The sequence below is a fragment of the Antedon mediterranea genome, chromosome 7 (assembly GCF_964355755.1).
Source record: "Antedon mediterranea chromosome 7, ecAntMedi1.1, whole genome shotgun sequence".
Classification (NCBI taxonomy): Eukaryota; Metazoa; Echinodermata; class Crinoidea; order Comatulida; family Antedonidae; genus Antedon; species Antedon mediterranea.
The window spans coordinates 15,597,836-15,619,101 of NC_092676.1; the positions used below are offsets into that span (position 1 = coordinate 15,597,836).

Here is a 21,266-nt window from a genome sequence, read left to right on the forward strand (position 1 = left end):
ATAAATTGCATAAAACGAACAATAATTAAATATCCAAATAGCATTTAATATGGATCTGGATCATTCTACTCTAATAAAACAGGAAAACTGCATCACACTATGACCCGACCTTTAGTTGTTGATATGACTGGGTTAATTGTGGGTTGTGATGATTTCATTGTCTATTATGCCGAAGTGTTTTTTAAGTCCAATTTTAAATTGAGAAATTTTAACAAAGTCCAATATGTTGTGTGGTAATTCATTCCAATGTTTCACTGAGAGAAAAAACTATATTCGAGCAGAGTGATCGTTCTTGTTTGTTGACGTTGGTATGTTAGTTCATGGGTCTTTCTTTGTTGACGCACAGGTTTTTTCAAATAATTTTTCCAATCGATGTCCACCAATGAGTGACTTATTTTAAACTTGATTAACCGCGTGATATTACGTCTTGTCTCAAGACTTTGCCATTCGAGTTTATGTAGCATTGATCTGACACTTGATTCCCGGGAATAGTCGTTTTTACATAATCTGGCTGCTGATATTTGAATCATATCTAAGCGGTATCTTTCCCTGTTTGTACTTGTAAACCATGATGCACAGCCATACTCCAATTTTGGTTGCACACACGTGATAAATATAAGCGTGATTTAATGTCGGATGTGCATAACTTAAAGTTCCTGCGGATAACCCTAAGTACCTTTTTGCAGCTATTTGTGACATTTTGAATATGATTATTCCATTTGAGATTTGTGCTAAATGTGATACCTTGGTATTGGTGTGAGTCCACTGAATTTAATATATTGCTACATTGTATGTGGCTCTATTAGGAGATTATTTTTTTGAAAAGTGCATTAGCACTTATCAGTGTTTAAAAGCCATCTGTCAATCCAAACCCCAGTTGGACAGCGCATAAAGATCATTTTGAAATTTGTAATTGTCCTTAATACTGTTGATTTCTCTATATAAACAAGGGGACCGTCCGCAAACGGGATTTAGCTCATGGTTAAACACAATTTGGCATATCATTAATGTAGACTAAAAAACAAAGAGGTCCCACGGCCGTGCCACTTGATGTGACATCTACCAATTGAGTGTGTCCTGTAATACCGTAGTTTTCAAGTTTTAAAAGCAAACGGGTATGAGAAACTCTGTCTAAAGCTTTCGAAAAAACAAGAAGCACTGCATCGACTTTCTTGTTTTGAGATGAAGCCAAATCGGAAGTTAGTATGTAGTTGATTATAACATTTGTTATCATGAAAACAGTACCGGTGGTCCAGGCTTGATTAATGTGACCGTCACAAAAAGTTTTATGTACATCCTGACTTATGGCGGCGCCCTACCGCAATATTACTGTTACAGGGGAAAAACCGCGGATTGCTCCCTCTCCACCCATCAATCAGCAGCCACCATCCACAACAACAACACACACCGCGTGGCGGTCACAGAGGAGAGACGGGAGGAAGCGCGAACTTCTATAATTATTTAAAAAGAAAATAAACAAGATAATTACTTTTGTCGGTCCACAACTACCATTGGCAGTTTATCCTGTTTAGTGTTATAGTTTTATGTGTAAGTATTTGGCCTAGCTAGCCTAGAAGTATTACGGCTATCTAATACACTACTATCTACAATACTAGGCTAGGCCTTGGTAGTTAGTAATAGTAGGCTTGTTATTAAAGGCCTAGGCTAGCTAGGCCTACTAGGCTAGTTGGTAAAGGATCATTTCGGTCGCGATGTTACGCGTTTCGGTCGCTGCACGGCATATACTTGCTTACTTGATGTTATTGGGTCGGTTCGGTTTACAAGCTAAATATAGCTTATATGACCCTTCATGTCTTCTTGTAATGTAACCAAAATACATTATGCTTAGGGCTCCGGGTGTACGCACAATGTTCTGTGTAGTGTTTATAAGTGTGAAAAAGTAAACTTGCAGTCAAGAGACTTCCAATGATCATTGAGGAGTGACTTGAAACATTACAACATTAGATGGTAAGCTATTCCATGAGTCCACAACTCTACAACTGAAGGAAAACTGCCTGGAATTAAGCCTAAACTTGTTTTTATACTGTACAACTTGTATATAAGTGACCTCTAGTTCCATGACAATCAATATGACCGATTGGGCCGCCGGTGATTTCTATGAAACGCCCAGTACGTCTTTTACGACATTTCGCGTAGTGATTACAGTAGAGTAAGTACTATGTGTATGTAGTACGTAAGTTCGGCAGTTCATGGTCTTTCTAGGGTTTAATTGTGTTATTTTATAATAATAAATAATTATATAGGCCTAGGTAATTTATACATACTAATACTATTATTTTGTTGGTTTGGGCCACCATAACAACACAACAAAGGAAAGTAGTTTAACATAATATTTAATAATTTAAATGTTTTTAATCTTTCAAGTTAAAAATTCAGTTCATGGACTAACAAAGTATTGACATTCTTTGAATGAGGTTATTTTTTATTATTAATTATATTATTTTTATTTACTAATCATTTAATATCATGTTTTATTGAATTTTACAATGGCAATACACAAATATATCTAAGTAGCGACTAGCAAAACTGCTAGAGGGCAGCAGAAATTTCAAGGGAATAGAAAGAAAAGTGTGACCCTTAAAAGTTAATATTTTTCAAACAAATTATACATTGCCTGTTAGTATTTTGTATCAATATTATAATTTAAAGGAAGAATTATGAAAATTTGACTTGGTAGGGTTTAAAACAGCGCCGAAAATGATCGTTTATAGCCATGAACGATGTAAACAAATTGCGCCCTCAGTCAACAATTGTATGAACTACATTTTTCGTAAAAATAATTGTATAAAATTCTGGTTTAAAGTAATATGTTTTGTATCAACATTGTAAAATTCAATAAAATATGATATTACTTGTTTATTAAATAAAAAAAGAGTGTTTATTTTAAAAGACACCTTCCCTACAATTTGTGACGTTTTGTAAAAATAATACATATTATTACTTTAAAAACATTAAACCAGGTCATTCCATGTCTTAAATGTACGTTTTATGGTAAATTATGATAAAAAGTGAGAAACAATGCACTACCTAAGTATCTCGCGGCGAATGACCTCTCGTGGACGGTCTTTAGGCCTAGCCTAGCTAGGCTTAGTTTTGTAGGCCTGGCTGGTAAACATCGGTAACGTACGAACACCGTACGCTAGCTATATACCTAGCCTGACGTTGTATAGTTGCTGCATTAATTGTCTTTCTATTTTTGCCAGACTCCGTTGATACAAATTGGGGAAAACCCGGTATTTTCGCTGAAAAGTTAGGAGTCTTCCATTTGTTTTGGCCTCACGATCGATCGAAAAGTGGGTGAATTACAGATGAAAAACAAAAATATCAATCCGCGCGCAATGCATTTTGGGATTTATAGCGGGCCGCTATAATTATTAGAATCGACTTATTTTTCACATTTTTAACCATTTAAAGACGAAAAAACTTATCGCAATAGGACCGTATAGTATTAATTTTACATTAAATATAGTTTGTGAGCTTAAATTAGATCTAAAAAAACGTAGGAAAGGTGTCTTTAACCTCATTAAAAAATTTAAATACATTATTTTCCTGTGTCTGAGAGACAATGTGACTTCACGGCACTCACAAGAAAATTCTTCTGCTGTGTGTTGATCGCGTCAACCAAACAAAGGCCGAAAATACAAAATCGTTTTAAACGTGAGCCCTACGAAGCAGTTGAAAGCGGAGGTTTGATTGGCTTATAATGACAACATACCACAAAATGGCATTTTTGTAGTTGAGCCCCTCGGAATTTTCCAAAAAATATTTCAGGGATATATTTCACGATGGGTTGTTACTATGAAATATTTGAATCATAAAGGCCTCATATCGGAATGAAACTCTGTTTTTAGCACTTAATATTAATATTTTTCAGTAGCCTTGGTCACGCAAATGACGTTGTCATGATGTTCTGTCATTCGTCATAGTTCGGTAAATTGCGCCATCTCTCGTCTGATGACTTAATAAAAAGGGACACCCGAGCATCCAAAGGGGGACACCAGCAGAAAGCTGAACATCAGACGAAAGATGGCGCAATTCACCGAACTATGACAGAACATCGTGTCAACGTCATTTGCGTGACCAAGGCTACTGAAAGTAGCTGAAACGTAGCAAGTAAGTACTTGTCAACTGGTTTAACCAAAAAGTTAACATTTATTTTTTAAATATCCATTTGAAACCAGATGAAATTTGTTGAGAATAATATTTAGTTTAGTAAATCTAATAATTATTATGTATTTGTCGTCTGATTGTAATTGTTCTGAGATACACATATTGAGAATAATTGTCGTGTCAGATTTTACTAGCTGTGCGTTGTCACTACTTGAGTCCTCTTTGTACATGTTTTTACTGATCAAAGCCAGCCCAGGGTTCCCCTTTTAAAATCTATGCAGATCAAACACTGATAACCTACATTTTTCAGGTGCATATCATATACACATCCACTTTATATTCGATTGCTAGTGAATATTTATATTATAATTTTTCCTGTAAACAATTAATTATATATTGGGTGCATAACCTTTATTTATAATGTATCGCATTTCTGATGAATTCATTTTTTTTGTCTCTTTGTTTATGGGAAGTAATTTACCCTACAAAAAATCTAATTTTTAGTTTAGAAAAAGTGGTCGCGGCCGGAATGTACCAAATGCACTAATTAGATAGGAAGAACAAAATATTAGTTTTGTAGGACTACAGTAGCTGGTAAACAACAGTAACATACGAACATCATATGCTAGCTATAGGTCTTGTCTGATATTGTCAATTTGCCGTATTGTCTTTCTGTTTTTGCCAGAATTGGAGGAAACCTGGTATTTTCGCGCAATGCATGCGGATTTATAGATTATTAGAATCGACTACTTATTTTTCATATTTTTAAACGGTGTATTTATAAACGGTATATTTATAATTCGCTAAGCCAATGAGGTATTAAATAATTAATAGTGTAAGCCTAGGCCACCGAAACTACTGTAGACTCGACTCCAATGTCGATTCGTCCCACGATGTCGTCTTGTCTGGCTAAATAAGGCTAACTAGTAACATAGGTTGGCTACAAAATATGTCGTCTCCTAGCCTAGGTAGGATTTTAAGGCGGAGCCGATTTTAATTAGTGAACAGTACATTGCTAATTTGCATTGTCCATGCTTTTTCCAAAGGGGATGACAATTTAAATGGTGTTTATTAACCCTACAAACCACCAGTAGATAATTATAATAACAATACATCGTACTGTTTAGTTAGGTTTAGAACAATAGGCTACGATTTACATATATAAATATAGTGGTGGTCAGCATCATGAAAGTGGTGGTCGGAAATTCTGAGTGGTGAACGGGGCTGACCATAGCCGACCACCGTGGCTAGAACCCTGTGTGACATATGGCATCCCAGAGACGTTTGGTTAGATGGACTACCAATTTAACTATATTATAGTGTAGAGTTAGGGTCCAGAAACACAAAGAAACAAATTGCACAGATTACTTATACTAAAAAAAGAATAGATTAAAATTTAAAAATCCAAAATGTAAAATACGAATATTTAAAAGATTTAAAATTTGTATTAAAATGCTTAAAAAAAAAATTTTGCTAGCATATCCTTTAATTATTGGGATACGGAAGTTACACATAGTGCTACTTCTGGTCACCCTCTCATGAAAATCCCTGAGAAGTGTAAAATGCTTATTTGGGTAAGATGGAGCAGTGTCGTTAAAAATCTTAAAACATAGCATTTAATTTAAACTTTAAAAAATTAACCCTATTTACCACATTTAAAAGTCTTAATTCATGAAGTTCTGACTGATCAACATGAGATTTAGCAATAAAACAATTTTATTATAGGCTCTTTTCTTCTTTCGACTCAATCTGACTAGTTCTTTGATATCTACAGATGTCTTTTTTACACTACATTTACCCTTATACCATTTCACATGTAGACCAATTGTAACGCTAATCTCAGAGTTATGTGACTGTGTTCATGCATTATCGACATTAAATTTGAGTAAACCAATTTTGGCAGTAGGGCTGTTTTTGTCCACAAAATATGGTTCGGTCATAATGTATCATTCAAAACAGGCCATAAATAATATATTGAAAACTAAGGCTTTTAACTTAAATATTTATTATTTTTTAATATAAATTCAGCCTGTTCATATTCTAGACCTTAGGCTCAGTGGCTTTCCTACGCTTTATTAAGAGCAGGATGTTTCAGGCCATCATTGTGTTTTAATTCGTACAAATAATAATAATATATGATATATTGGAGAGTGTACAGTGTGTCTTTAATCATTTGGATTGTCGGTGCGCAATCTGAGTAGGTAGTGTACACATTAATACAATAAACTTTATTTGTCTTTGTAAAAAGTACAAAGATAGTTTAAATTTTTCGACTTTCAAGCCATTCAAATTCACATAAACGAACAGATTCACATGCTAAAATTCATTTGTAAAATGTGAACAAATAATTCTCCTAAAAAAACCTTAAAATTTCACAGATTGCAATCTCCTCCCTTGATCTGCCATTTGAAATTTTTTTTTGGAGAACATCTGCTCATAACACTCGCTTGCACTTTGCAATTTCTAGAATGGTATCATTATTTAGTAGCAACTCATCAATAATTACTAGTATTAGTTTCAAAGCTTTTTGTGTATCAACATATATCTGTTTAATCTATTTATGTTCTTTTGTTTTCCATCTTTTCACCATAATGATGTTAAAAGCAATTTTAAATTATTAATGATTTATCAATCAATCAATCTTCCTCTCCCAATAATGTCAAAAACAATTTAATTTATTAATGATAATAATGGTTGATAAATTAACATTAATTATGAAACAATTATACCACTATTGACTAGGCCGAGGAAGAATGGCCTAGGCCTGTTACACTGCTTATCTATTGTTTATTAGCATATCAGCATCTCATAAGTCACCCGTTCTTGTGAGTGTGTGCAAGGCTATCAAACAACAGGATACTATTAAGCTTGACTTGCCAAGGTAGGCTATCTTAACAAACTTTGATCTGCGGTTTGGCGTCGACGAATTCACGCAAAGTTGTTGAATTCTAGGTTGTGTTTATTGCTGTTTAATTGTATTTTGGTAAAAGGCCACATACATCTGATATTTTACGAACATGAGGTTTTAGGTAGGTTTCAAATTCTAAACTATGTTTATTGCTGTTTAATTGTATGAAATTAAAACTTAGAAAGTGCCTTTCATACATTCTTTTAATTTTGGCATTGAATAATTTATATTGAAAGTGGGAAGGGTTTTGTAAATCAAGGCTATATAGTGTATGTATTATGGAAGGTACCGTTTTGGTACTACCAGTCCATACAGTATATCCCAGTCCTGTTGTTTGATAGCCTTGGTGTGTAGACTGGACGGCTGAAATTTGACTGAACACCAAGTTTATGTTTTTAGATAAAATACATTTGTTTGTATTAGGGCAATTCCATGCTTCCAACTGCTACCATAAGATAAAAACTAGAATGTTGTTAAATCAACTTGTGTTAACTGTTATATATACAGTAATTAGAAAGCCAGAAAACTCTATTTTTCTATAAGATATTATTTTTCCCCAAAATCATATTTAAACAAATGTCGAAATTATACACTTTTTTATGTAATACAGTAGTATCAATTAATAAATATTCATAAACTTTTTAACAATTTCCCGTTCCTAGTATTAATTGTTTAAATGATATATTATTGTGATTTAAACTTACAAAGATACTAAGCATTTTCCTCCAATATTTCTGAATAAATCTACAACTAAAAAACAAATGATTTTCATTTTCAATTTCTCCACATTTGTCACACGTTTGTGTTTCCTTAACTTTCCACTGATACAGCCGTTTGTTGGTAGGCAGTATTCTATGTAACATCTTATAATTGAATTGTGCTAGTTTCTTATCTTTCATTTTACATACTTTCCGTAACCAAGAAGTTTTCCAATCAATGTTGTTATCATTGAAGTACTCTTCCCATTTTAGTTGTGACATTGGAATAATGAAATATTCTTTCACAAACCATGAGTATATTAGTTTGGTAGTATTAATCTCATACATGGTCCCAACTAATTCATCATTATCATCACAATTGAAAATATCTACCTCCTTAATAATACGTTTCCATTGAATTGGTATTGCCTTAATAATGCACAAATACTCATTTAACCAGTTTGTTTTACATTGTAGTTTCACCAGTATTTCGTTTGATGTTAAAAAAGTGTTCTTATTAACAATGTGGAGATAAGCTAATAGATTATATTTACACTTTTGCAGCATTTACTATTTATAGAATAAAAATGTTATCTGCACTAAATAAGCCAGTGGGTAAATCTTTATGGAATTCATTTAAAAGCAATATGTTATATAACATTGAATGTGAAACATATAACAATAAAGAAACAAGTATAGAAAAATGGGTAGCTTTAAGAAATACGATTATGATAATATAATTTCTAATTTGATACGATTAATCGAAAAAGAATTACAGTGATACAGGTTACTGGTGGTACTGAGCTATTATTGTTTTTTTTTATCATGTATATAAATATATTGTATAATCCGGGTTGTAAAATGAAAACAAACAAATGAAAATGTGTGAACTATTTTAAAACGGGATAGATGATAATGATGATCCTGTCAAGTGTATAACAAAATATACGAAAATTAATGAAAAAAGGAGTAATACAGAATTCATATATGTAAAAATGTTACTTATGAACTGTAACGACATTTACAAGTTAAATAATACGATTTTATGTAATATGAGATAATATGAATGTGAATAAAAGTGGTGTTTGCGCCACAAAAGAGAAAAAAAACAAACTTTTTAACAATTTATATATTTATCTATACTTTTAGATCTGTTATAAAAGGTGCAACAAGTTAATTTTTTTCCCTCTGATACACATCAATAAAAATACAGTTCATAATTTTAACTTCAAAATCATAATTGTATGAAAATTAATTATTAAATATTGTAATATCAAATGTCACATCTGTTACAAAATAACAGAAAAGGTGTTATTTCTAAATATTAGAGCTACAATAGTCAAAATGTTCAAAAGACAATTAGATTAAATGCTTGTTCTAATGTAACCAGAAAAAAAATGCAGTCCAAATATTAATATCATGTTTTTGTGTCACAGACTTGACAAAATGTGTTACGAACGGACTTGACATTATTTTGTCAGGGATGTGGCAGAATGATAAAAGGCATGCTATTTCCCGGTACTAAATAGTACAGTAGTAGAAGTATCCTTGGCTAAACATTGTATACTCATCAACATTCCAAAGCTCTGTTTATAGGAAGTTACACCTCATAATAGACTAATTTTAGCCACACCTATCTGACTTCAATAAGTAAAGCCTGGTTCACACTAGCAGACTGCGATCCTGACTGTGAGCTAACCGTTAACTTATCCGATCGCAGCCTGCTGCTCACTCACATTCTCCAATTGTAAATGTAATTTCCATGTAAATTGGCACTTTAAAAAAAATTAAAATTGATGATTGGTCAGTTGGTAGAATACAAATCTGCCAAACGTACATTTTGTTGTCTACGTCATTGAAAAAAATCCATTGACGGTAAACTTTTTTTAAAACTTAGTGATAGCCAGACATTTTCTTGGCCACAAAATAACATTTCTTATCACAGATAATGTCTAATAACTACCAATGCCTACATGGAACAATCACCAACATTTTAAGCTTTGATTATGATTTCCAATTTCCAACTTTTTTAATAATCTGGGCAAAGGCTTGTAGCCCACTAAAAAGTTATAATCTTGTAAGTAGTCATGTAGTAGGGTAACGCACAAATTTGTCTTTTGAACAATCTTTTAATGTTGCTACCCATTATTAATAAACTATTAAGTACTCATAGTAAGTATTGATTGTCTCTGTCGCATCCGTGACACCTATGTTACAATTAATTAAGTAGCTATTAATTAAAATTGGGAAAATAATTTTAAACTTTTTTTTATCCATTTAGTGTAGAATAGACTTGTTTTAATGTAAATACACTAAATGTTCATCTTTAGTTTTCCAGTGAGCTTAAATTTAAATATGAAGTCACATTTTTAGTTATTCTAAAAAAGACGCTGTTAGTCCGTGACACGGTAAAACTGTGTACAGTATATCTTCATAATGACGTTATATTAAAACATTTTTTTTTCGTAGAAAAGAGTTTTACTGGTCATAAGTCTATTTTTGTTACAAGATGTTGTAAAAGTCCTTTTTGTTTATATAATATATTTGCTTTGGAAGTGTGAATTAGTTATATTATATTAATAATTATGGGATATTTTCTAGTCAAAAATACTTACTGTTGTAGGCCTAGTAATTTAATTAAAATCGACAGAAGAAAAAACTGGGCCTATTTTGGCAGCGGTGGACTGCTTTTGGCAACCAATTTATATGGTATTAATTCACTAAACATAAAACAGTACCTTGAAACGTTACATTAATATTAAAGAGCTTTATACACAGATTATATCTTACAAACAATTTTAAGTTGTTAATGAGTGGGACAACTTTGGACTCTTTTTAAATGCTAAGATTTTTTAAATTAGCGTACAATTGTTCTGTTGGCTACAGTAGGTCCATGGCTATTCATAAAATCCTATCTTCTTCTTTATTTGATTGTGTACAGTGTCTATTTTGCATTTCAGATCATCTTTTTCTGCTTTAGGTTCTGTCTCAACTACCTTCAAACCAATAATCTAATCAATTACATTTACTCTCCTTCCATTCTGTTGGGAAGATTTTGATCTGTACTTTGACCCACTATTTCGAGACTCGGCAGCTTTACTCACTACTGGCCAATAAATAAATTTTCCGCAATTTCTGAATTTGATAAATTATTCGGTGGACTGATCTCTAAGTAAATTCATACTTCTTACAATATCTACGATTGACACGTCCACACACATTTTAACAACTGTACTACTGGATAATGGTAATACATTTTTTATATTTTGTAGAGATGCATTAAGAATATTAAATATGACTACAACCAATAGCCTTGATGGAGATTTACAATTATCAGGTAGAGTAAATTAAATTATGCAGTAATCATTCATTTATTTTTAATACTGAGTAGGTTACCTTTTTTCCATTACATATAGCTCTTTGTTTAAAATGTAACATTGATATAACCCCACATATTTTTTCAACAATGCTATAAACTAAAAAATAGTATTTTCCTACGTAAAATTGATTGTTATTTTTATTTTAATACACTCAATGTCTCAAATTTATAAATAAGAGTCAATTTTGTTGAATTTCCTATTATTTAACACCATAAAAAAATATCAACGAAAAATGTCAAGTGAAATCAAGTAAATTGCAAAAAACTAATTTTTTGGGAGGAAGAAATCTAGAACCCCCCACCCCCCACCCCCTGTCTGTAGGCTCAAGACAAATGTGGCACTTTTAGGCTGTTTTATAATGTTTTTAAGAGAGTGTTTATTGGCAAAAAAATTATGGTGCAAGGCAATTGGCAACTATGGATGGGACTATCTGAACTAAAGTTTTATGGTACAGTCAACCATGACAAAGAAAATACACTTAACAGCACTGTCAACCGTGTATCTAATACTTTGGGGTTTTTTCCTAATGTTAACCATATGCGCTTTTATTCTGTTGGTACAGAGAACTAGTATAGTCAACCATAGTATTATAAAACTTCACATTAAATGCACAGTGAACCAGGCTTCTGAACACATGGTTGACTGTGAAGCATCATTGATCGTGACAATAGTCATTTCCAATAATGACCAACATTAAACATTCAATATTAAATTTCTTTCTGTAGGTATGCTTGAAGCATATATCAAAACACAGCACGAGAAAGACCTAGTGGACATTTTATTTCACTCAGAAGAAAACGAACACTTTCCAGTTTACATTGAGTTTGTATTCTGATTTTTTATTTTTTTTACAAATTTAATAATCAGTAGAACCTTTGTTTTACGTACCCTGATTTTTTACATTCCCTGGATTTTACGTATTCATAAAATAACCAATGATATTACTGTACAAAATAGGGTGTTATTTTTTTACATTGAGGGCGCAATTTAACAATAACCAACCACAAAGCCATATCTGTGAGACAAGCCACACGCGTGCATTCCTCCTACAGCAGCAACTGTTTTTATATTTATGGAATATATGGAATAATTATGGAATTAATTTAAAAAAAATAAGATCACTACAGAATGTAAAATCTTGGTGTCTGGTTTTATCCACTATTTTTAGTTCGATGACCCTATTTGAAAATAACATGAAATTAAGTGAGTTAATTCTGCAAAAGCCTCTTGAAGGGCTGCCAGTCATTGACAATGCATTGAAAAGTGTTGCCAGAAATATTTGTAAGAATAACCCAAGTAAAGACAAAATGGCAAGTATATTAATCATTTTAAAAATTTGTTTTATTTTTGCAAATGATGATCCATATCCACATTGTGTACTTTGCTACCTACATATTTGTATAAAACACATTTCTAGCAATAAAAGTGTACTTTATTGTTATTGGAGTTTAACAGTTTGATGAAAAATTGTTTTTCAGTATTTCTACTCCAATTAAATTGTTCTCTATGTGGACACCTTGCTACAGTTGAACTAGTTAAAAACATGTTTGTTTGACTGACACTTTACTAGATTTGAGGGTGTTCAACTGTATGTCATCATCTTTGAAGTGCTGCTAACTGTTTTTAACAACTATGTTTGTTTGTTTTTTAGATATTGAAAGTAAATCTTCACGCCAGAATGACTAGTCTCCCAGTCTGTCCAGAACTTATTAGAATTACATTACCTAAAAACTGTGATGTTGGCAAATTTGTATCCGTTTCAGGTAAACGAATCACATTCATTAAAAAAATATCAGTTTGACTGCATCCGTTTTATTATTTATTCGACCAGCATAATATCAACACAATAAATACAATACAACATATACAAATGAAAAATGCTAAGCAGAGGCAGCTTAAGAAAATTGGATTGCTGTGAACTCAAATGAGCCAGCCTCCTTAGGCTATCTTCCTAAAATTGTTACCTTACATGTTTAATGCTTAGATAAAGTTAAAAATGTTAGCAAATTGACAAAACTACAAAAAGGTTTTATATTGAAAATATTTTGTTCTTTTTTATTTTTAAATAGGTACTGTCATTAGAGGAGGTTCAATTAAACTTCTAGAATTTGAGAAAGATTTCATGTGTTCTCGTTGCAAGACTGTGTTCACTGTACAGGTAAGAACTAGTTGGGTTAAATTATACCATAACTATTAATTATATGGTCTTAATTTACATTGGAAGAACTTCACCATTCCTACAATAATGGTTAATGAATAACAAACGTGATGCCAACTTGATTTTCCTTTTTTGTAGAATTATGCAAATTTTATGATAATTGCATCCTGTATTGTACCCAGTTTTTTAACAATAACTATTTCAAATTAAATATATATATAATTTACAAAGAAACCTTGATCATAATTAATATCAATTATATAGTTACTTATATCAACAACAATTGCAATAAAAATCTACATACACCTTCTGGCCGAAGGACATATATCAAGTAAATTATAGATATGGAATCTCGAGTGAAAATATGATCAATGCACAATTATTTATTTATATTGTGCCCTTTATGGATTTATTAAAAATAATTAATATTATTGTTTATTGACAAGAAAAGGACATGAAAAGGCTGAATAAATTGTTTTCACTTTTAGTTTAAAAATCCAAAATATTAACAATTCAAGACACATTGCACTGTTGGAGTGAATGAATTGAAATTTGGATTTGTACATTTGTTTTTCCCTATTTTGTAATTTTATGATGGTTTTATTTTTTCTGAATGAGGGTACGTTTATTGTAAATACATAATATAAAAATAACGCTTAAAAAAGAACGACGTTTCGACTCCATCATGGGGTCATTATCAAGTCCAATGAATAAAATATAAAACAACAACTAATTAAATAGCACAAGCCAAGGGTCAAAGTTTAAATAACAAAAGACCTATTGTCTAACAATACATCCTGTCAAATGAAAAGCTTAGCTTTTACAGAGTCACTTTATTTATTCAGACTAGGTTTTAATTGTCTGATATACAACATTTCATAGATAAGACAGTCAAATTTGTTTTTGCATTTCCAATCACGTTATGATCCTTTAAACTTTTATGAACCGCTGTTTTATTTTTACTTATGTATTTTATGAAACTTTGCAATTCACTCATTTAATCCTTTGGCTGCTATGTGCAATTTCTTTGAATAAATTAGGTCTTTTGCAACATTCACAATATGATATTCAGACCTCCCAACATTGAAAAATGCTATGGCATGGAAAATTTACTAAATTTCACTTAAAAATCAATGCATGAATTTATTATAAATATCTTATTAGTATGTTTTCTAATCTCTTTTCCCTTTCCAGAGCCTATAGGGTTGTAGAAATTAAAATTGTCATATTATTGGGAGATTTTTTATGTTTATATCCAAACAAATCTAGAGAAATTATATTTCAGTGGGAGACGACCAAAATATTGTCGGAGTTTGGTTTGAACATTCCTTAAAAACATTAATAGAATCATTTATATTATCTTCAAATACAATTTAGTTTTAATTATATATACATTTGGAATAATTTGTATCTTAATAGAACATTGAATGTGTTGTGAAACATGATCAAATGATTAACATTTTTGTAAATTGGTTGCTTTTCCAATACAGGCTGATTTTGAACAGTTTTATCGTGATTGCAAACCTGAAGGGTGCCCTTTTGAGGAAGGATGTGGTTCAACCAAATTTACCTGTCTCAGTGACTCCAACGGCGGTCCATCTCGTTGTCGGGATTACCAAGAGATTAAAATCCAAGAACAGGTTCAGAAGTTGGCTGTGGGAACAGTATACTTTCATTATAGCAATCATTTATCTACATAATAAACATCTACAGAAATCAATGAATTTAGTTGAATTGTGAAGTTATATATACATAATCTACTCTTTTTTTTTTCTCTATAAGCATCCAACAACGAGTAACTCACCAATTTCAGGATGTATAAACTATTTTATAATTTATCATGCTTATAATTCTCATTTGAGGCTTAGGGAGTGGAGTTTAAAGAGTCATTAGAAACTAGGTCAGGATTGAACCCTGGATTTTGGCATTGGAAGGCAAGCATGTTAACCACCAAGCTACAGCTTCAATACTATTTACTTTGTACGATATAGTTTTTTGTTTGTTTTATTTACGGACATGTGCCCCAAATGTAAACACATACACTTCATAATTATGCTTATGATGCTAGTGGTTAATTATTATAGATTTTATTATTTTGACAAAAATATGTATTTTGCTTAAATAAAGAACAGATACCAAGGTCAATGTGTGTAGTATTGGAAGATGACTTAGTAGACACATGTAAGGCAGGAGATGATGTCACAGTTAGGTAATTATTCATTTTTAGAGAGCAGATTTTATAAATCATTGCTCTGTATAGCATAAGTCCTGTTGACATTTGTCTGAATAATGTTAATTATTACATCGTAAATGAATGCGTAGGATGGAAACTTATCTAGTAAATTTAATTTTTAAACACTAGGCTAAATCATTGTGCAACAGTAGTAGTTCTAGTTTAGTTTAACTTTGTTTGGCTTGTGCTGTGTATAAGACGCAATGCAATTTGCGCGACAAGTGTGACTTTACACCAAATTGTATGTTAAAAACAGTGGCCATAGATGTAGTGATACCGCTACATCTATGCCGATTATTTTACCATATATTTGGTGTACTGATCACACAATAAACATCTATCATTTAAGAGTATCTTTTTAAAAAAGATGTTTTAGTAAAAACATGTTGTATTTACAGTGGTATTATCATGAGAAGGTGGAATCATTTGGGAGTAGAGAGCAAGTGTGAAATTGAGCTGGTAGTAAAGGCTAACAATATCCAAGTAAACAATGAACAACATGGGGCATTATCTGTTACTGATGAATTAGTGAGTATTGTAAATTAAAATAATTTTGGTGTTTTTATCATAATCTTTTTATAATTGTTCTTAATGATTTTTTAGCTAAAAAAGAAGTGAATAAAAAATAAATAAATATGTTATATATCATAATGTATATTCATATTTTGAGTTTATGTTTTTTGTCAAAGGATAAGTATAACAGTGACTTGTAACTACCTTTCATCCTATCTATCTTTCCGGTAACCCTATAATCTTAGTCATTAGGGAGCTTTTGATTTGCGCAACCGAAGACCACAATCAGGTGAGGGCAATTGATTTGTCGTCAGTCGTCGACATCAAACCTGTGTACGTGCCCTAATATTCCCACATCGCAAATCGAACGCACCATATTAAATGCCAGCTCGGTATTTAGCTTGCATGCCAGGCTTGAGAGAGCATGCAAAAAATATTCTCAAACGATTTTTGATTTATTAATCTATTGCATTGATTTTTAAACTTTTTTACAGAAAAAAGAATTTGAAGAATTCTGGAAAAGACAAAAACACACACCATTCTCTGTAAGAACTGTCTTTTTATTTCACCTTTTGTTACATGGTTTAATAATAATTGTTTCAATTTGTTTTGTTCAATATGCCATTTTATTTTATAATAGTTATCTACTTTCAACAAAAATTTAATAAAAAAAAATGTATTTACATGAAAAAAATAATCAAATTGGCTGCCAGCCAATAGGTTTCTGGTTGAATTTGACAATTTATCTATTCATTTTATATAAGAAAACATTTTTTTTTTACAGAAGGGATTCGCTTTATTAAACTACAAAATATCCTATTCAAAGTCTGATTTAATTAATCTTCATTTTTTCATGTTTTGGGGGACAATACATCTTAATATTGCAAGGTTTTTAAACTCTAATTTACATTCTAAAAAAATAATGTTCACTTTACAGGCGCGTAATACGATTGTATCAAGTATTTGTCCACAAATTTATGGTCTGTATGTTGTTAAACTAGCAGTTGCTATGGTGATGATAGGAGGTGTACAAAGAGTTGACCAATCAGGAACCAGAACAAGGGGTGAATGCCATCTGCTTCTTGTAGGTGATCCAGGTAAGCCTTATATTGATTTTTTTTGAGTAGGTTCTCGAAAAGGTGGAAGACAAAACAATTCAGTACATCCTCCATTTTAGATACATTCAAGAATTATTTTGATAATTCTAAATTTCTATCTCCTTTGTATTAGAGATACCGTATATTTCGGTGTATAAGTCGCACTTTTAGCACGCAAATTTGACCTCCAAATTAAGGGTGCGTCTTATACACCGAACATAAATGCCTCACCACACAGATTGTACATAGGCCTAGGCTATCGTCACCTCGTTTGCTAGGCCTGAGTAGGCTAGGCCTAGCTACAGTAACTAACGTAACGGCAACCTGCTTCTGCCTAGCCTAGGCCTAGTTTTCAAGTCATTTTAGCATGATGTTATACTAAATATGATGAAAAGATTTGTTCATTATGGCGCTCCGATAAAATTTCATTTGTAAACGTTTACGTCGTACGATTGGAATAGTATTTATTTATACAGTAGTTATACGCACGATCGCCGTACCCCAAGCGCAAGCCCTTCTTTTGGTGGCACATGGTGTACGGTATTCGACTAGTATATTCTCCAGGTGATTATAGCGTGGACCTAGCGTACACACTTCTCGGATACATAGATACTAATCGAATACGATTGTCCGTGAAAACGTGCGCCCTCTCGAAATGATCGAGCGAGGCTAGCCCACACACGTGCGTGTTACACACACGGTCATGCACTCGATGTTGCGGCGAAACTCGTGAATAACAAGTTAGAAAGAACTTGTTGAGGCTGGGCGCGGCCGAGCCTAGGTAAGAAAAAACCTAAATAAAGGACGCCGTTGTAGATATAACAAAATATATTATCACAATAATATTGATTACAATTTAAAAAAACATTGTTTTGATGAAATATAAGGTGCGTCTTATACATCGACGATATAAAAAATACCGATATTTTACTCTCAGTTGGGGGTGCGTCTTATACACAGGTGCGACTTATACACCGAAATATACGGTATGTTTATGACATTTCAATATCAACAACGTTGATGTTTTCTTTTTGCAGGTACCGGCAAGTCACAGTTTTTGAAATATGCAGCAAAAGTGATTCCGCGTTCAGTACTGACTACAGGCATTGGGTCAACTAATGCTGGGCTGACGGTGACTGCTGTGAAAGATTCAGGAGAATGGCAGTTAGAAGCAGGGGCATTGGTTCTTGCTGATGGAGGAATATGTTGCATAGGTAACAGAGCAATCAATATTATTGCACGCAAGCATTTTATTCTAATGCACACACACACACCTTTATCAAACATACTTTCAAAATCCCAAACAACAACACTACCATCGATTCAGTTTAAAACCCAAAGTAAATTTTAAATTTGTTATCCTCTCATGGCAGGCTGAAGCACTTGACCTTTAACAAGATTGCCTAAATTTTGTATATTCTGGAACAGCTGTTCTTTTCTTCATGATATCTTTACTCTCATTAAGTTTATACTCACAAATTGTGTTAATAATATTTAAGGAAAGTATTTAATGATCAAATAAACTGTTTCTCATCGCAATTTATATACAAAGTTATTAAAAAATGTCATCAATTTTAAATGAATGTATATACATCATGTATCATACATTTCTATCCTAATGTAATATAATGTTGCGTTGTTGAGGTACTAATGAAGACTCTGACTCGCTTGACTGTCGTAACACATATATTATTTATTCAGTATAATACTTCAGTACAATATACAACTATAAGTATAGATAAGGAACGGAGGATCAATGATGCTGTCGGTGAGGTGTGAAGTGTGTAGGTCTGCTTCTGAAGAAGTGGCTGTGAGGTGTGTGCTCCGTGAGGTGGCTGTAAGGTGTGTCTGGGCCCTTCTGAAACTTGGGAGTATATTGGCTCCGGTTCATTTGCATGTCGTCATTACATCATTTATGGAGCTAATGACTGGTCCTAAGTTGATCCAGGGGTGTTTAAGTGGGAATGATTGATCTTATCTGGGGAGGTTACAATGAATTGGCCCTGTCGAATCTCTGCTTAAAACTGTCAATATCTAATTGTTTTATGATGGGAACAGTCACAAAATTAAGCTAAGTGTTTTCTTTAGGGATTCTATTATAAACTAAATGGTCATTAAAACATCTGGACAAACTCTCCTCTGGACTTTCTGGGTCAAGTTTGTGAACTTATTTAAATTCTGATACAAAGGTCAATTTCTTAAATATAAAAGTATATCGTTATATTACACTAAGAACCTCGGGTTTATTATATAATTGTCACAGATTGAATTCTTCATCAGTATGATTAGTTGGGAACATACCTAGTACCTCACAACGACAAAACTCTTTAATACTGCCCTCTTTAACCTTATCGTCACTTTCATGTCTGATTTCAGCACATTTATCTTTTCTGAAAGAACATTTCTTTTTTTTTTAATACAATTTTTAAAAAACTTTTATTTCAAATTAGATGAGTTTAATAGTATTCGTGAACATGATCGAGCAAGTATCCATGAGGCAATGGAACAGCAAACAATTAGTGTAGCTAAGGTAATAATATTAACAATATTTGCAAATATTCAAATTACATATTTTATCATGAATGCAGTGTATATGTATAGTCGTTAAAAGGTACATTTCTCAAAAAGATTATAACAAAAATTGTAGATTTTAGCTTTCAACCAATAGATTAAAATAATGAACTCTCATTTTTCCTTGTTTATAAATATTTGTTTACATTTTTTTTTATATTACCAGGCAGGTCTTGTTTGCAAGTTGAATGCTCGAACTAAAGTGTTAGCAGCAACAAATCCTAAAGGAAAATATGATCCGTCAGAGAACTTAAGTGTAAATATTGCCCTTGCCAGTCCATTGCTAAGCAGGTTTGATATGGTACTTGTTTTATTGGACAATCAAAATGAAGAATGGGACAAGATTATTTCATCTTTTATTTTAGAAGATAAAACACCTGGTTCTAAAGGTAAAACCATTATTTTCTGGATATACCTGCTATATAGTTGTTTTTCTTTTGATATTCCACCTTTTTATCAGAGATGAGGGCTTAACAATTTGATCTCACTTGTGCATGTGTATAGGTTTGAAAATACAACATAGTAGGGTGCCTTCATATCAATCAAAAGATTAAAAGTTTGAGGCTTGCTTGGGTGACATTTTCCCTCTCACAGATTTTTATTTGCTCTTTACACAATACTACTAGTTGAATAACTGCTTTCTTTTTACCCAATATAGTCTTAATTAAAAGAACTAATTTGATATTACAATTGAATATTAAGACTGGAGATAGACATCTGTAGGAAAATGAACATTTTTTAAAGTTAAATATTGTCTATGTTATATGCCAATATTTCATATCTTCAGATCCCAGTGGAGAGCTTTGGACATTAGACAAGATGCAATCTTATTTTACACTTGTATCAGCTATTGAACCAGTTATGTCAAATGATGCTACAATGTGAGTATTCAGAGTGTGTTTGGAAAACAATGTATTGTTCCCCCAAAAACATGAAAAATTAATATTAATAAAATCAGATTTTGAATAGGCCATTTTCAGTTAATAAAGATATTCACTTATAGAAAGAAAATTGAACTAAAATATTGATTTCATTTATCAAAAGACAAAATAAACTGTTAAATTTAACCAAAAAATTACAGTTTTTTTTAAGGTAAATTAAATAATGTGGTGACAACCCAGCGCAGAGCAGATCAATGTAATGTAGAGAATGCTACAATACAACTTTACTGAATATATAAAATCTTGTTTTTACCTTTTTAGTGTATTGTCGAGGTACTATCAAGCACAACGCAGAGCAGATCAACGTAATGTGGCACGTACTACAATACGGCTATTGGAAAGCATGGTACGTTTGTCGCAAGCGCACGCTAGGCTTATGTTTCGCAGTGAAGTGCAAGTATGTGATGCTGTGGTGGCTGTTAGTGTTATGGAATCTAGCATGTATGGTGCTGCTTTGTTAGGAGGTATAAATGCATTGCATACATCATTCCCAGACGACCCACAGCAAGAGTACAAATTGCAAGGTATGTTTACAAGTTTAAAATAGTTTTTCACAAATGGAGGTGGTGCAAACAGATTCATGAATTGTATGTGATGGGTTAAGATTCTTTATGAATGGTGGTGCTTCTACACTGT

General features: G+C 32.2%; 2 protein-coding genes across 3 annotated transcripts in view; one reads left to right on the top strand and one right to left on the bottom strand.

Moving 5' to 3' along the window:
- Positions 1–21,266, bottom strand: part of LOC140055259 (large ribosomal subunit protein uL15-like) — a 165,228-nt gene that overhangs the window by 13,354 nt on the left and 130,608 nt on the right. The window lies entirely within an intron of this gene.
- LOC140055252 (DNA helicase MCM9-like) overlaps positions 11,024–21,266 on the top strand; it is a 63,553-nt gene continuing 53,310 nt past the window's right edge. Inside the window, exons 1-15 of the mRNA XM_072100535.1 lie at positions 11,024–11,074; positions 11,843–11,939; positions 12,286–12,427; positions 12,769–12,880; positions 13,187–13,275; positions 14,766–14,939; positions 15,408–15,484; positions 15,907–16,036; positions 16,516–16,566; positions 16,959–17,118; positions 18,156–18,332; positions 19,569–19,648; positions 19,856–20,078; positions 20,477–20,570; positions 20,892–21,154. Coding sequence (XP_071956636.1) covers positions 11,032–11,074; positions 11,843–11,939; positions 12,286–12,427; positions 12,769–12,880; positions 13,187–13,275; positions 14,766–14,939; positions 15,408–15,484; positions 15,907–16,036; positions 16,516–16,566; positions 16,959–17,118; positions 18,156–18,332; positions 19,569–19,648; positions 19,856–20,078; positions 20,477–20,570; positions 20,892–21,154 — 1,912 coding nt within the window. The 5' untranslated portion in view covers positions 11,024–11,031. The remainder of the gene's footprint in view (positions 11,075–11,842; positions 11,940–12,285; positions 12,428–12,768; positions 12,881–13,186; positions 13,276–14,765; positions 14,940–15,407; positions 15,485–15,906; positions 16,037–16,515; positions 16,567–16,958; positions 17,119–18,155; positions 18,333–19,568; positions 19,649–19,855; positions 20,079–20,476; positions 20,571–20,891; positions 21,155–21,266) is intronic.